The sequence below is a fragment of the Oreochromis aureus genome, linkage group 17 (genome assembly GCF_013358895.1).
Source record: "Oreochromis aureus strain Israel breed Guangdong linkage group 17, ZZ_aureus, whole genome shotgun sequence".
Lineage (NCBI taxonomy): Eukaryota > Metazoa > Chordata > Actinopteri > Cichliformes > Cichlidae > Oreochromis > Oreochromis aureus.
In genome coordinates, this window is record NC_052958.1 from 35,265,974 (window position 1) to 35,281,829 (window position 15,856).

The following is a 15,856-nucleotide window of genomic DNA, read 5'->3' on the forward strand; positions in this document are numbered from 1 at the left end:
GGTCCTATCAAAGATACATTTTATACTAACTCTGTCCAGTCTGATGAAAACAACATAATAGCAGTGTACAGATGTCTGTTTTTACACAGTAGTCTATTTCTCTGCCCGCCTACTTTAGAAAAACACACATCTACACAAACCATCTCTTACTAGCTTAATGTTACCTGAGGCAGAGCATGTGCTAGTAGTAAAAACAAATGTAGGTATAAGCCAGAAATTTTAATCGACCACAAATTCTGTGCTTATAATCACGCAGCCTTGACTGAAAAGAGATTATTTGTTTGGAACAAAGACCACAACAGTAAAAACACTGCCAGCACTTTCTAACTGACTGAAACTTTATAGAAGGGAGCAGAGGTGTGTTTAAGGATGAGCTGGGGTGTGGCTGCACACTCCGAGGAAACATCTGCCCACCCACTGAAACCTCTGAAAATAAATTACTGTGTCATCTGTCATTTTGTTTTCTGACATTTTGTCTTTGGACTGGGAAAAAACAACAACAGTTCTATTTGCCATTTTGAAGGTCTAGTGTGCTTAATCAGTTTGGCATTTCCGTTTCACGATCCCCGCACACAATGGCTATTATAAATAAGGGTATTAAAAGTCAATTTCTACCCATACAGGTACAAAGTAGATAAATGTGTAGTGTGGCTTTTCAAGGGCAGGAGAGGTACATTTACACCCAATGGACTTTATTGTTTTTAAATATAGTACAGACTTAATTTTTCATGGTATAGATTCACCTAGATGCTGGAAAGATTCTGAAACCAGAACGGTGTCTTGAACCTGGAAAAGTTCAAGAAATCAGTTTGAGATTTGTGATATGGCACGTTATCCTGCTGGAAGGAGCCATCAGAAGATGGGTACACTGTCATAAAGTTACAGTCATAGTCAGCAACAGTACTCAGATAGGCTGTGGTGTCTATACCATGCTCAATTGTCAGTAAGAAAATATCCTTTGCACCATTGCACCAGGCTGACTGGTCTGAAGACGATTGGACTAGACCAGTGATGTCACAATGAGCTTGACAGCGCGAGGAATTAGAAGTGATGTAAGGCTTAGATTAGCCACCAAACACCTGGTAAACAGACAGATGTGCGACTACAGATCTTCTTTACTAAACGTACACATAAACTTCATAATAGAATAGAATAGAATAGAATAGAATAGCTTTTTATTGTCACTGTTACAAGAACAGTGAAAGGCAGTTTGGCATCTCTCCATGTGTGTGAAGTACACAATAGCGTAAGTATTTACACAATAACAGACAAATTTACATTTACACAAGAAAGATATGTACAAGTTATACATACACCTGCAAACATACACGCACATACATACATATATATATATATACATATTTGCATCCGTACATGCATACACACACATATTTCCACATACACGCTTACATCTATATACATACACATACATGCCATCTAACTAGCAGGTGCAGTGAGAGGTGCAGTGTGATCAGTGATATTGCACATTGAGTGTGTGTGTGTGTGTGTGTGGGGGGGGTGCTGTTGGAACTATACTAAATAATGTTATAATAAATACAGTTTAAAGAGGTAAGGGTGTTGTTTGCATTGAAGTATAAACAGAAATACGATTTATAAATAAGGTGTAATGTCCATGAGTGTTGGCAGTGCAGTTATCCTCCAATCAGGGTGGAGGTAGGGCATGTTTGACAGCCTGTGGGTAAAAACTTCTGTTGAGTCTGTTTGTCTTCGACCTGATGGACCTGTAGCGTTTACCAGAGGGAAGGAGGGAAAAAAGTGAGTGTCCAGGGTGCGAGGGGTCTTTGATGATGATGCTGGCTTTCTGCTGAAGTCTGCCAGTATAGATGTCTCTGAGGGGAGTTAGTGAAGTGCCGATTGCCCCCTCTGCTGCCCTCACCACCCGCTGCAGTTTCCTCTTGTCCTCCGCAGTGCAGCAGTTGAACCAGAGTGTGCAGCAGTAAGTCAGAAGGCTCTCAATGGTGGAGCGGTAGAAGTTTACTTCTACCGCTTCTAGAAGTCTTGATATTGTTGTACTTATTTTGCTTTTGGGGGTGTGGCAGTAGTTATAGTAGTAACTTCTTCCCCCTGAGCCTGGTTCTGTTGGAGGTTTCTTTCGCACTGTTGCCAAGTGCTTGCTCACAGGATGTTGTCTGATTGTTGGGGTTTTCTCTGTATTATTTTAAAATATAAATATAATATAAAACACCTTGAGGTCGCTGTTGTTGTGACTTGGCACTACTTTTATAAAATTGAATTGAATTGCTAGAGGAACTACTGAAACCTACCAAAGATCCAAACCACAAGATTAGTGGTGCAGTTGCATTGCCTGTTGCTAAACTAAACCTACATTTATGTAATCTAAAACCAACATTTTTCTTATTGCCCACACAAATATCATAAGGACGACAATCAGGTTAGCACCTCGACTGGGCACTGAGCAGAATAAAAAATCAACACAAAGTGTCAGATTACTGCTGAATCCCCCAACACAGTGTGACTTTTGATGAATCCTGAAAGCTTTCTGCAGTGTCACATTATGCACAAAAGATGTTTTGGGATCTGTGGGAAGTGGAGCGCTGAGCAAAGTCATTAACTATTCAATTATGTTAAAAGGATCGAGCCAAGAGAAAGTGTCCGGTGGTTAAACGGAACAAAAGGTTGAGCTCGCCAGCAAATGGAGGTTGTTGGGTTGTATCAGAAAAGAGTGCTGTTTGAAGTCCCAGCAACCAAGCATGAAAACAGAGGGTTGAATATTAAAAGCACTGGCATCTGTTCAGATCTCTCTGAACAGAGAGACGGGCCCAGGGAAGGAGTCGTCTGAGGTTCACGGTGTTACCAATTGTTTAGACCTGTTTTTAACAGACTGTCATGTCCCTCATTGTAGATCATTTAGATGGGTTTGGAGTAACAGGAGCAGGATCCTTCCACTCTTTGTTTCTTTTATGTTTTTTTCCCCCACTCATTCATTCATTACTATTCTCCTCCCTCTCACTGATTACATCTTTGAATTGCATCTGTTTGAAGTCATTCCTTTGAAAATTATCTGTGGTTGTATGAATTTTTCAGCCTTTTCTATTTCTTGTTTCAGTATGCACTTCCCACTCAGTGGATTGATATACTTTTCCTTCCATTATTCTACATATATAATGATTCCTCTTTTCCTCTCCCCTGACTAGTCTCCCTGCCACAGCTGCAGGAAGCCATCCCTACACCATGATCCTGCTACCACTGTGTCTTACTATAAGGATGCTATTTCCTGCTCAGTGTCTGTTGTTTGCTTGTTTGTTTTCTATATGCCACTGTGAATTGTGGTCAAATAATTCAATCTTTGTTTCATCAGAATGGAGGATTGTACTCTTTGTGCTGGTTTGTGGGCTTTTTTGCTATCTCTTAGCAGCCTGTCACATGCCTTTTAGTGAGAAATTCTTTCAACGGGGACATTACTGTAAAGGTCACTTTGGTGAAACACTGCACTGGTATTCTCTCATGCCTACAAAGGAACTCAGTGACTATGCTGTTCATTCAGGTTCTGGGTTACCTGTCTAAAAAAAAGGCTCTTTGTCCCAAGCACTCGGTTTGGCTGGGCAGCCAGATCTGGGGAAACTGGTAATCGACAGCAAAAATGTAATGATAATTGGATGGCTCCAGACTTCTTCCGTTTCAGAATAATGGAAGCAAGTCAGCTCTTGGGTATTTTCTGTATTCCTTTGTATGTTTGTTTCTTGGCATAAGCTTGTTTCCAAGTCTACAGACAATTTGTTTGCCTTTCCCACTAACTGAGACCTGATGGACGCGTGTGTGTGGCTTTTTACATCTAGTGATTGACATTAGGAACAGGTAGACTTCAAGTTGTAGAAACATCTCAGGGAATGGTAAATGGCCTATATTTGTATAGCGCTTTAACTAGTCCCTAAGGACCCCAAAGCGTTTTACATTATTCAGTCATCCACCCATTCACACACTGGTGATGGCAAGCTACATTGTAGCCACAGCCGCCCTGGGGCGCACTGACATAGGCGAGGCTGTCAGACACTGGCGCCACCAGGCCCTCTGACCACCACCAGTAGGTAACGGGTGAAGTGTCTTGCCCAAGGACACAACGACTGAGACTGTCCGAGCCAGGGCTCGAACCGGCAACCTTCCCTTCCCATTACAAGACGAACTGCCAACTCTTGAGCCACGATCACCAGGGAACTGATAAGAATGTCAAAACAGCTCATGTTGATACTTGTATAAATGCAATTAACAAAACAAATAAAAGTGCAGGTTTTATTTTGCCTTTATTGATTTGAGTGCAGATTGAGAAAGGAATTGAATACATGTTAAGAAGAATATTACTTTGTTCATTTATCAATTATATTTTTTCCCCAATGAGGTTTGGTTAAAATATATATATATTTAGGATTACCCAATTTCTTAACTATTCATTGCTAACTTTTAGCATTCACTTTATCCAGTAGTTATTCATAACCATAAGCTAACAATATATACTTAGAACATTTGGTAGTCTTTTTAAATCAGCCGTGATGGAGACACATTTGTTTTGGCAAGCAGCATGAGAAATTTGCCCCATCAAACATGTGGAGCTACCCAATGTGGGTAACCACTTTAAACATTTATCCATGAGTCTAACAAGAAAGGCTTTGTGTGACCCTGACAAAAAACAAAAACAGCAGAGCTACCCAAGTGTCAGAATTTTAAATATTAGAAACAAGCTTCTAGACTTTTACTAGTCCCTCTTTATTGTTATCCACTATTTTTGGCAGACCGCTTAAGTATAATTTTCACACTTTATTAAAAGCATTTCATATTTAGTTTATTCACTGTCAGTTAATTTTAGCTACCTTACTGATAAAGTTAGTGTCAATTACTTTAGCATTAACCAAACCAAAACGTGACTGATAGCCTTGAGTTTGAAAATGTCTCGTAACATGTGCCATTTACGTATTACTCCACGAGGCTCCTGACTACGGTAGCCGTAATGCTCCAACAATCCATCAAGCGGTGGAGCTTCGTAGCTTACCAAAGTCGTAATAAAACATATTTTGATAGATTTTTGAGCGCTGTGTACCACAAAAAAATAATTTCTTGGTCAGTAAGCACAACCAGAATTCATACAAAGGGTGTGCTGTCGATTTTTGAGAAAATTAAAGGATTTTAAGTGCACCTTAGGGTCTTAATTTTTTAATTCTTGTCATACATATAACAACAGTATAACCACTAACTGTTCAGCAACTAAGTATTGTTTTAGTATTTTAAATGTTCACCTACAATTTTCAGCAATTTAACCTTTTGCTCACTTGTAACTAAATGTAGACTCGCCAAGTCTTTACACATGCTCAATCACAGTACTAGAACCATCTCAATAAATGGTATTACAAAAAAAATATATAATTTTTTATTAAATTTAAATAATTGTTGTTCAATTCAATCCATATACGTAACACACCGAACGCAGGAAGTATACGTGGTGCTAATCGTGCCAATCAGTGCTAAAGCGGGAGAAAATGAAGCAAGAAACAAGAGTAAAACAAAACAAAATGTTCAGTGTTTTATTTAAAAACTATAAACAGTCACCAAAGTAAATAAAGCCAATCTCTAACAGACTGTTAGGTCTATGTATAGTCACACATCCTACTGACACCGCAGAAATGAGGATGGTTGGGTTGCCCCGGTCAGATGCTAATACGACAGGCAGTCATAAATGTTACACAACACACGGTAGAGAGGACAGTCTGAGGACGTGAGCCGGAATGTGGCATGGTATTAAGAATGAAAAAATAGTACAATAAAACTCCACACTATATTAAGATAGAAAAAAGTAGTGAAGAAAATATCATACCTGCACATAAAGCAAAGAACACAGGAGAAAACCTGTATAAAAACTCCATGTATTTAAACCAATTTACAAATACAAAAAAATTTTGGTACGCGCACTGTGCCCGTACAATGACAAAACGCTTACAGTGGATATATGTTACTTGTTTGTGTGTCTGTGTGTGTGTGTCTGTGTGCGAATTGAGGGGAGGGTGTGCGAGGGAAGAGGAAGGGAGGAGAATAACTTCAATATTTTTTTTTTCTTCTACAAAATGACATGAGATATATTATTCCATACTCTTTCAGCCAGCAAAATGAGTTCTACAAGGTATTATAATACAAAAAATGTCACAGTTCCACAAAAAACTGTTTTTCCCCCTCCCTAAGCTTTACAGCATCAGTACCTTTGCAGAATTATTTACAGGTTTTTAAGTACATTCATCCACACTGCTGAGTATAGAATCACATTAGTTACAAGTGACCAGGGATCATAAAAAAAAGCAAAAAACAAAACAAAAACATACTACTTTATTCAATCCTGCCAAAGTAATGCTTCTATTACTCCACAGAGCAAGATCTCCAGTGGCTGCATCGGCATGAAAGAGGATCTTCTTTATATATATTCACAACATATTTACAAGATTCTTTTTCATTAATTGTAATGGTATTTATTTCAATAATAAATAAGTGAAAATATATTGACTCAAGTAAGAAAACCAAGCTACCAAGTTTCTAAAGAAAAACCAACAAACAAAAAACCAAATAAAAAAATTCTCTGCGCCAGTTGCCAGCCGAGTCCTCCTCCACCCGACCCAGTGGGACACCTTCAGTAGCCCTGCCCCTTGCTCGACTCCCCGCCCACCCATAATCTTCAGTCAACCGCCGCTCACGCCACACATTAGCTCACGTGACAAAGAGAAAAAAAAAAAAAAAAAAAAGAATTACGATAAAATAAGAAAAATAAAACTTGAACAAAATGTGCTCGTGTTTGGGGTTTCGTCGGTGGAGTCCCGTCGGTGAAGCAGTCTTAATGAGCTCCCCCTGGTGGACAGCTGGTGGAAGACCCCATGGCAGTTTTTTGTTTTTTTCTCCCCCCTTTGTGTGTGTGTGTGATTGCGTGTGTGGAGACGGAGGAGGGCGGGTTGTGAAACACAGGTTCGGCGAGGAGGGGATGGGCGTGGTTTGGGGCGGGGGGGCCGGCAGACATGGCAGAAGGAGGGTTCTTTGTTCCGCTTCTCACCCTCTGCTCTCCCCCTGCAGACCCGCTACGGCTCACTGGCGGCTTGCTCCTCTCGTCACAGGAGAGGGACGGGGGGGTCGGTGGGGGGTCAGAGAGTTGTAGAGGTTGTCCTTTTGGCGTCAAGCCTGGAGCGAGCGCGTCAGTTCGTAAAGGCATTTGGCGAGCGTGGTGGAAACCTCCATGTTACTTAGCGCGAGCACGGATAGGTGCGTCTCATGCCTCTTTAACAACCTGAAACAAAGAAGAAAAGCCTTCAGCTCTATATTTTTTTGGGGGTTATGCTGAATAACTGAATTTGCTTAATGCAGCAGGTTACTCACGTGCGACCACAGTCAGAGTGCTTGGCGATGTTCTTTAAGGTTAAGGCAGCAGTAAGTCGTATGTGTTTGGTCACTGGTCCCTCTTTCTCATCCTAGGAGAGGAAACGGTTAAGAAATAGAGTCATGTACATAAGGACATAAACTATGATAAAATATACTGACGCTTTCGCCAGCGAATAAAAATGAGATTAAAAAAAAAAAAAAAAAAAAAAGAATTCAGAACAGATGAGAGCCAATCAGAACTATTAAGTTGTCTAGAAAGGTGGGACAAGTTTGGAAGTGATCCAATCAGAAGTCTACCCTTGGGATCAGTACACCCGGCCCATGAAAACATGACAAAATAGCAACACTTGGGAGGAAGAGAAGAGCAAATAAGAACTCATTTTAGTTGCTAAATAAGTTCAGATTTAGTCTATTATAATCTTATGAAGTTTTATCGACTAAAACTAAGGGAATTTAGATACTTCAGTCATGACTAAAACGAAACAAATGTCAACTCTAGCATCTCCAACCCCTCACAGAATAGGAAACTACCAAATTCCTTTAGCCTCGGATTTCCAGTCAATCATAAGCAGCGAGGTGATGGAAGCTTTGGAGCAGCTTAAGCCCTCCTCAGTCAAACAGAGTTTAAGAAGTCATACAAAAGTGTGTGTATGTGTGTGTGTGTGTGCGCGTGCACGCGCATGGATATATGCAGGGAGAGTTGAAGGTACGTGTCAGCCTAGTTCTACTCACAGTGAAGTCCCTGAAGACCAGGTTTCGAGAGCCTCTGCGCAGGGCCATGAGAGCTGCGCTCGGATGATTGACGATTGCTTTCGGTGCTCGTGGTGCCGGAGTGCTGCCTGCTGCTGGCGGGATCCTTCACAACACATCAGGCATTAATATTTTTTGAGCACCGTGACATTTCATTCTATGTTGAACACGATTTGTCTTTTAGTCTTACACATTATGATAAACAGAGACGGGTGTACGTACTGGGAAGAAGACTGATTGGGACTTTGCGCCTGCTGCTCCTCTAGTTTGAGTCCGGCGAGCAAAGCCTCTCGAGAACAGTGCTTATCCTGGGAACACAAGGAGCAGAAGCTTAATTTCATATTTTAAAAACGCCACTATCAAATAAGTAACAGCTAAAAAGTGCAAGAAATAGAAAGCAAGAAATTTTACCTGCAGATGCGTGATGAAGGACAGTCTCTGCCGGGGAAAAGGTTCACACCCTTCCCACAGACACTGCCCTCCATACACATCTTTCCCCCCGTGTTGCGTTGCTGCGTGGTAAAACACTTGGGAAGGTGTTTCAAACCACCTGAATAGGAGAAAAATCGGAATAAGTGAAAAAAGCTCAGTTAAAGTTAACAAGAGTGTGTCTGTAGGGTGAATGCCCATACCGTTTACAGGACTGCCACAGACACTTAAAGTTCTGCCCTGCTTTCCGGCTTTGCTCTGGGGGCACTGCAGAGGCTTGGTGCGCTGGGAGGTGAGGGCTGTGGTTACCCGCTGGTACGGGCTGGGACGTGGGGGGCGGGGACGGGATAACAGCAGGCTGCGGAAGAGAGAGGGTTTCAGAAAAGCTGCTCCATTAGAAGAACGCTGCGGGCAGCATCACAGACAGCAGTTCATTTCAGCGAGAAAGAAACGACAACGCAGGGCACGGTTGCCATGTTGGCTGAGATGTAACCACGGCCCGGCTAATGGCAGGAGTTGTTCTCTCAGCCGCTTTGCTGTGGGAGGTGGGTATCAGCGAGAGCCACATGGTCTTAACTGGCCTCACCTTCTTAACCTCCAAACATTCAGCGCTTTCAGAATTAAGTTTTCTGTCTATGAAACTATGAGAAGCTTTACACTGAGCAGCAGCTTAAACGAGCAGGGTAACCTGTATCCACCTGTCAGACATTACTCTTATCCTAATGTAATGTGCACTCAAATATATACATACAGTTACAGCGCCAACTTAAACCCCCCCCCCCCCCCCAAAAAAAACTAAAATCTTAAGCTTTTGACCAGCGTATACTAGCAAGAACATAACACGGGAACTTTTTTACAATGTTCTACATGACAGTCATTGAAGCATCTCATAGTACTTTACAGTCACAGAGATCAAGAACATACATAATTTCAGGCATTTCAGGCTCATTTGTCATTCAACAGAGTCATTTGGTATCATGTATTTGGCAAGAAAGAAAACAATCCAGAATAAAAAGCAAATGTTCCCTTTCTCTGCCCATCTGTACCATGTTTTGGAGCAGGAGATTTGAAAGAGTAAATGTAACTTTTAAGTGAAGCTGACACAGGATTTAACAAAAGACAAGCTACTGACACAAGACTTGCTGATACAAATGCTTCAGTATTTACTTAGCGTGACAGAAAAATCAAGACACATTTTTGTGGCAGACCTAACACAGAATCACACTAAGAGAAGACGGCGTGGATAAAAGCAGTTTGCGGCGACACTAACCCTACAAGTGACTCACCGTTGTACCAGCTGCCTGTGTAGGCGAGCAGTTCCTCTGCTGAGTGGCGTTCTCTATTGCTACTTTGGCTACTGTGCTTGGGTCTGTTCCTGCTGGCACCGCCACCATCGTGGCGCTGCTGCCGGCGTTGTTGGGGTCACTGATGGTGATGATGCGCACTCCCACTTTGTTGGGGATCCCCGAGGATGCTGTTGTCCCGCTGCGGTCCTCGTTCTCAGCCGGCCTCTTGAGGCCTCGAGCCTCGGGGGCCACCCCATTAGCCGGAGAGGCTGCGAGACTCTGGGAGGTAACAGTAACAGAGGGAGGGAGGGATGAATTGGGGAGCAGTTGCTGTCTTAGCACAGGCGCAGCATAGGCCGGCCCCAAAGGTCCATTGGTTAATTCCGAGGGGGGCCTGTTGCCTATTGCCTGGGGTCCGTTGGCCAGGCGCTCAGCCTGCTGGGCTTTGGCAGTGTCCTGCTGCGGTGGAGGAGGACTAGGAAGAGGGGGATCTGAGCTGTTGGCTTTCTCAGAGGGGCCCACCTCCCCATTCCCCCAGTACTGTTTGGAAGCGATGTGATTTGGAATGTTTTTGTTAAAGTTGCCGCCACTGTCACTACGATCAAAGTCACACACCCCATTGACAAGAGTCTTTTTGGGGTCGGGGGTTCCCTCAGGAGGGGTGTTTGGGCCTGGAGAGAGAGCCTGCTTCCCGTTAGCAGGGTGACTCTCCGTAGCAGGGCCATTGAGTGCTCCCTGGCTGTTCCCTGAGTGGTATGGAGGTAGATTCGACTCCATGCACTTCCGACCATTTAGCAGCTTGGCACCTTCCGCAACGTCACCGTTACTGGTTTTCCCCTTGGAGGCGTCTCCTTCTGCCAACGAGGAGTTCTCCATCACCTCTATCTTCCTCTCGTGGACGTGCAGCCCTGTGGCGTCTTTGGCCTCCTCCTCCTTTTGACAAATGATTTTGTCTCCTCTGAGTGGAGCTGGCAGTGGCGGTGGTGGTGGGGGCGGCGGCGGAGGTGGAGGAGCTGCCGGGGCGTGTTGGGGCACAGTTCCAGTCGAGAATGGAGGAGGGACGCCTGGGGCCACAGCTCCCTGGCTGACAGCAGCAACAGCAGCAGTAGAAGTGGTGAAGCCAGTGTTGGGGACCACGGTGAACGTGACTTGTCCAGGAGGGGCAGGGCCCTGAATGATAGTAGCTCCCCCTGAACTGCTTGCAGAAATAAGCTGGCCTGGCAAAAGCTGAACTGTCTGGAGGCCCGGAGCTCCAACAGCTGGAAGCTGACCGGGAACTAGCTGAACATTGAGCTGTTGAGGTTGAGATGAAGGATTTTGGGTGCTGTAGCCTGTCTGATAGATGACCGGTGAACTGGGGGTTATTGTGTTGTTGGGAGGGGGCACCTGTGGAGCAGGTAGGATTAGCTTTCCTCCTGGAGTAGAAGGCCCCCGCTTTGGAAGCAGTAGCTGTTTGATCAAGCTGGACTCAGTGGAGGTAGGCTGAGAGGAAGGAGGCTGGGAAATAAGCTGGAGAGGTGGCTGTTGTTGGTGCTGCTGTTGATGCTGTTGCTGCTGCTGAAGCCGTTTCATGGACAGTGCGTGGCTGACAGTTTGACTGGGCTGGACCTGGGTGTTGGAGTGAGAGGTGGGAGGTGGGCAGGGATTGGAAGAAGCCCCGGGTTGCCCTGCTAGCTGGATAGTTTGGGTGCCAGGGATGGCAGAGGGGTTGGCGAGAACAATCTGATGGATGGCAGGGGTGTAGGCTGGGCTCTGCTGGGGGTTGGGACTGACTATTACTACACTCTGCGCCTGCTGCTGAGGCTGCTGGTTGGGAGTAGCTATCGTGGCTGCTGGTCCACCTGACTGGTTTGGAGCTGGTTTGGGGGCGATATTCTGAAAAGTGACTCGTGACCCCTGGGAGGCGGGTATGGATGCAGCAGCAGCAGCACACTGAGGTTCTACCTGGGGAGCTCCACCCTGAGGCCCAGACAGAGGAGGGGTTTGAGGCAGGGGTGGGTGCTGAGTCACGCCTTGTACCCTGGCGGTGAGGATGTGGCCCTGTGGTACCTGCTGAAATAGCGTGACGGGTGCCCCCGTGGGGAGCATGGGGGAGTGTTGCTGCTGCTGTTGTTGCTGAGCCGCTGCTGGAGGGGCGGGGTTTTGAGGGGCGTGGTTCTGGGTGGCCGGTGTTGATGTTGGAACCTGGACCACTGGACCAGGCCGGACCTGCTGTTGCTGCTGCTGTGGCTGCAGTGCTGCCAGAGGATTTGGTGGCATCTGTGGAGGCACCTGCGGGGGCACCGGGTGTCGGGGAACAGTCGGGTGGCTTGCGTGGGGAGGTTCCTGTGCTATGGATGGGGTGGAAACACCAGGGTTGAGGCTGGGGCCTGGAGGCCGGACGAACTGGGGCCCGGGAGGTAAGCCTGGTAACAAATGAACAGAGAAACACAAAAACTTTGAGGAACTGGGTGAAACTTGTGTCCTGTTTACTTACAGTAAAAAAACTACAAGTCCCATGACCTCCAATTAACGCAAGGAAGACATTTCTGTTCAAAACGCATCATCATTTGATTAATCACCCCTGTAAGTTTCCCCATTCAGCACCAGCTGTAGTGTCTGTGATGTTCAGAAGCGCCTGACAATTTCAACAAAATCCTTAAAACAAAAGGGGATAGTGTAGTTTTGGTCATTTAGGCAGGCTTTGCACCTGCAAAAGAGAAAACAGCAGTGCAGTGCCTGTTCAGTGACAGCTACAACTTAAAAGACATGTCCTAAATGCATCACACACACACTTACTAACTCAGTGGGGACACTCAGTGAAATAGCACGTGTGTGTCATTTTGCTAGGGCCAGTTCAAAACAGGCAGTTTGCAAGTTGCTGCATTCTCAAGAAGCACTTACACAAACAACAGTGATGCAAGTGTTTAGTTAGCACAAACCACTGACAAATAAGAATTACAAGGAAGAAAAATATGTCCTGCTATCTTTGGAAAACCAGTTTGAGTGTTACACAATTAAAATGATTAAATGTCAGGGTTTTTTTTTACAACCCTCACAAGGCTTGTTTCAGGATCACCTTGGTTCTCATGTTAAAGAGCTTGAAGTAAGTTTAAGTTAGTGTAAAGTCTTCAAACTTAGATGTAAGACTTTACGCTACGAATTCAAATCAGTTAAATCAGTTTTACTCATTTAGTGTCAAATGAGTCATACGGAGAAAACAATCAGACGACAACGGAGCAAGCGCTTGGCAACAGTGGGAAGGAAAAATAAATAAATAAAATGAAATAAAATACAATTCAGTCAAACAGAATCTTGGGAATGCATCAGTAGAGCAGCAGACACACTGCTTACAAATCAACTTTTAGCCAAAAGATGAGAGCTGCTCATCCAAACAGCCTCAAAGTTAGCAATGCACTAATGCATGCCCTCAATAAATCTGCCAAGCTGGATGTGGATCAGGCAAACAGTTAAAGAAACAGAGACTGACACGTTACAATAGTTATCAGCAAGAGTGTAAAAGACTAATTCTAAATAACATCTTCACTGTTCATTTCATGACCTGACACAGCCAAGCTGCACTCTTTCATTTTCACTAGCCAGCTCCTCCAAGTAACTTCTTTTCCTTTGATCATTTCCTCAATATACAGGGAGTGCAGAATTATTAGGCAAGTTGTATTTTTGAGGAATAATTTTATTATTGAACAACAACCATGTTCTCAATGAACCCAAAAAACTCATTAACATCAAAGCTGAATGTTTTTGGAAGTAGTTTTTAGTTTGTTTTTAGTTTGAGCTATTTTAGGGGGATATCTGTGTGTGCAGGTGACTATTACTGTGCATAATTATTAGGCAACTTAACAAAAAACAAATATATACCCATTTCAATTATTTCTTTTTACCAGTGAAACCAATATAACATCTCCACATTCACAAATATACATTTCTGACATTCAAAACAAAACAAAAACAAATCAGCGACCAATATAGCCACCTTTCTTTGCAAGGACACTCAAAAGCCTGCCATCCATGGATTCTGTCAGTGTTTTGATCTGTTCACCATCAACATTAGTGCAGCAGCAACCACAGCCTCCCAGACACTGTTCAGAGAGGTGTACTGTTTTCCTCCTTGTAAATCTCACATTTGATGATGGACCACAGGTTCTCAATGGGGTTCAGATCAGGTGAACAAGGAGGCCATGTCATTAGTTTTTCTTCTTTTATACCCTTTCTTGCCAGCCACGCTGTGGAGTACTTGGACGCGTGTGATGGAGCATTGTCCTGCATGAAAATCATGTTTTTCTTGAAGGATGCAGACTTCTTCCTGTACCACTGCTTGAAGAAGGTGTCTTCCAGAAACTGGCAGTAGGACTGGGAGTTGAGCTTGACTCCATCCTCAACCCGAAAAGGCCCCACAAGCTCATCTTTGATGATACCAGCCCAAACCAGTACTCCACCTCCACCTTGCTGGCGTCTGAGTCGGACTGGAGCTCTCTGCCCTTTACCAATCCAGCCACGGGCCCATCTATCTGGCCCATCAAGACTCACTCTCATTTCATCAGTCCATAAAACCTTAGAAAAATCAGTCTTGAGATATTTCTTGGCCCAGTCTTGACGTTTCAGCTTGTGTGTCTTGTTCAGTGGTGGTCGTCTTTCAGCCTTTCTTACCTTGGCCATGTCTCTGAGTATTGCACACCTTGTGCTTTTGGGCACCCAGTGATGTTGCAGCTCTGAAATATGGCCAAACTGGTGGCAAGTGGCATCTTGGCAGCTGCACGCTTGACTTTTCTCAGTTCATGGGCAGTTATTTTGCGCCTTGGGTTTTTCCACACGCTTCTTGCGACCCTGTTGACTATTTTGAATGAAAGGCTTGATTGTTCGATGATCACGCTTCAGAAGCTCTGCAATTTTAAGACTGCTGCATCCCTCTGCAAGATATCTCACTATTTTTGACTTTTCTGAGCCTGTCAAGTCCTTCTTTTGACCCATTTTGCCAAAGGAAAGGAAGTTGCCTAATAATTATGCACACCTGATATAGGGTGTTGATGTCATTAGACCACACCCCTTCTCATTACAGAGATGCACATCACCTAATATGCTTAATTGGTAGTAGGCTTTTGAGCCTATACAGCTTGGAGTAAGACAACATGCATGAAGAGGATGATGTGGACAAAATACTCATTTGCCTAATAATTCTGCACTCCCTGTATTTGCTTTTGTAATTAGTTCAGCCATCTCGGTCCCAGCGGTACCAGCTCTGCTCTCTACAACCCCGCCAGCATCCACCTCTGCACTATCACTATTCTGGTGTGTGTTTATAGCTCTTGTGACATTTAGATGTTTTCTGAGTTGTTGACCAAAACCTTTTTCTATTTTTTCCCCCTCTCTGAATCCCATCAAGTCTGAGCCACAGGCAAACAAATATTAAGGTCAGCATCTAAAGTGAGAAAGCAAAAGCTGGCTCTGTGTACAGGTTTATGTGTAGCTTTTAACAGTGATTCACTGTTATTGCTTTACCTGGGGGTGGGGCCTGAGGGTCTCCAGGTGCATCGTGTCGAGCTGCTGGAGGTGGTGGTGCCGATGCTGCTGCTGCTGGAACCTGCTGTTGCTGCTGCTGAGGCTGCTGGTAGTACAGCTGGATGGGCAGGGGGATCGACCGCCGCCTTAGCCCCACCAGGAGGATCTGAACTTGCCCGTTGGCCTTTGGCTCTTCTTGCCTCCGCATCGTGTGGTTGGGGAACACAGTCCTGTGGTGGCAGGAGTAAAGACACCCATAGAATTCTAATACTTGTGTATCTACACATCCATCTTTGACTAAATCAGACAATTAAAGCATATAATTTTCAAATTTTCTGCTCCTCCAAACTATCAAGAAACTTGTGTCCTACAAAGCTGGAGGATGCATGTAATTTTTACTTAAACTGATTTATTAAAGTTGCTCTATAAAATGAGAAAACTGTAGAGAATCTGTTGTGGCTCATCTCTGTTCAGACCACAGACATTAAGTGGTGTTTTATGCTGGAGCAACACAG

General features: G+C 44.2%; 1 protein-coding gene across 2 annotated transcripts in view; it reads right to left on the reverse strand.

Annotated features, from left to right (window-relative positions):
• Positions 1-5,526: 5,526 nt before the first annotated feature.
• Positions 5,527-15,856, reverse strand: part of arid2 (AT rich interactive domain 2 (ARID, RFX-like)) — a 43,507-nt gene continuing 33,177 nt past the window's right edge. For both annotated transcript variants that reach the window (XM_039600679.1, XM_031753395.2), the window contains 8 exons: positions 15,342-15,571; positions 9,846-12,250; positions 8,763-8,917; positions 8,542-8,680; positions 8,353-8,438; positions 8,113-8,236; positions 7,378-7,469; positions 5,527-7,288 (listed from right to left, as the gene is read on the reverse strand). In XM_039600679.1, coding sequence (XP_039456613.1) covers positions 7,177-7,288; positions 7,378-7,469; positions 8,113-8,236; positions 8,353-8,438; positions 8,542-8,680; positions 8,763-8,917; positions 9,846-12,250; positions 15,342-15,571 — 3,343 coding nt within the window. In that variant the 3' untranslated portion in view covers positions 5,527-7,176. The remainder of the gene's footprint in view (positions 7,289-7,377; positions 7,470-8,112; positions 8,237-8,352; positions 8,439-8,541; positions 8,681-8,762; positions 8,918-9,845; positions 12,251-15,341; positions 15,572-15,856) is intronic.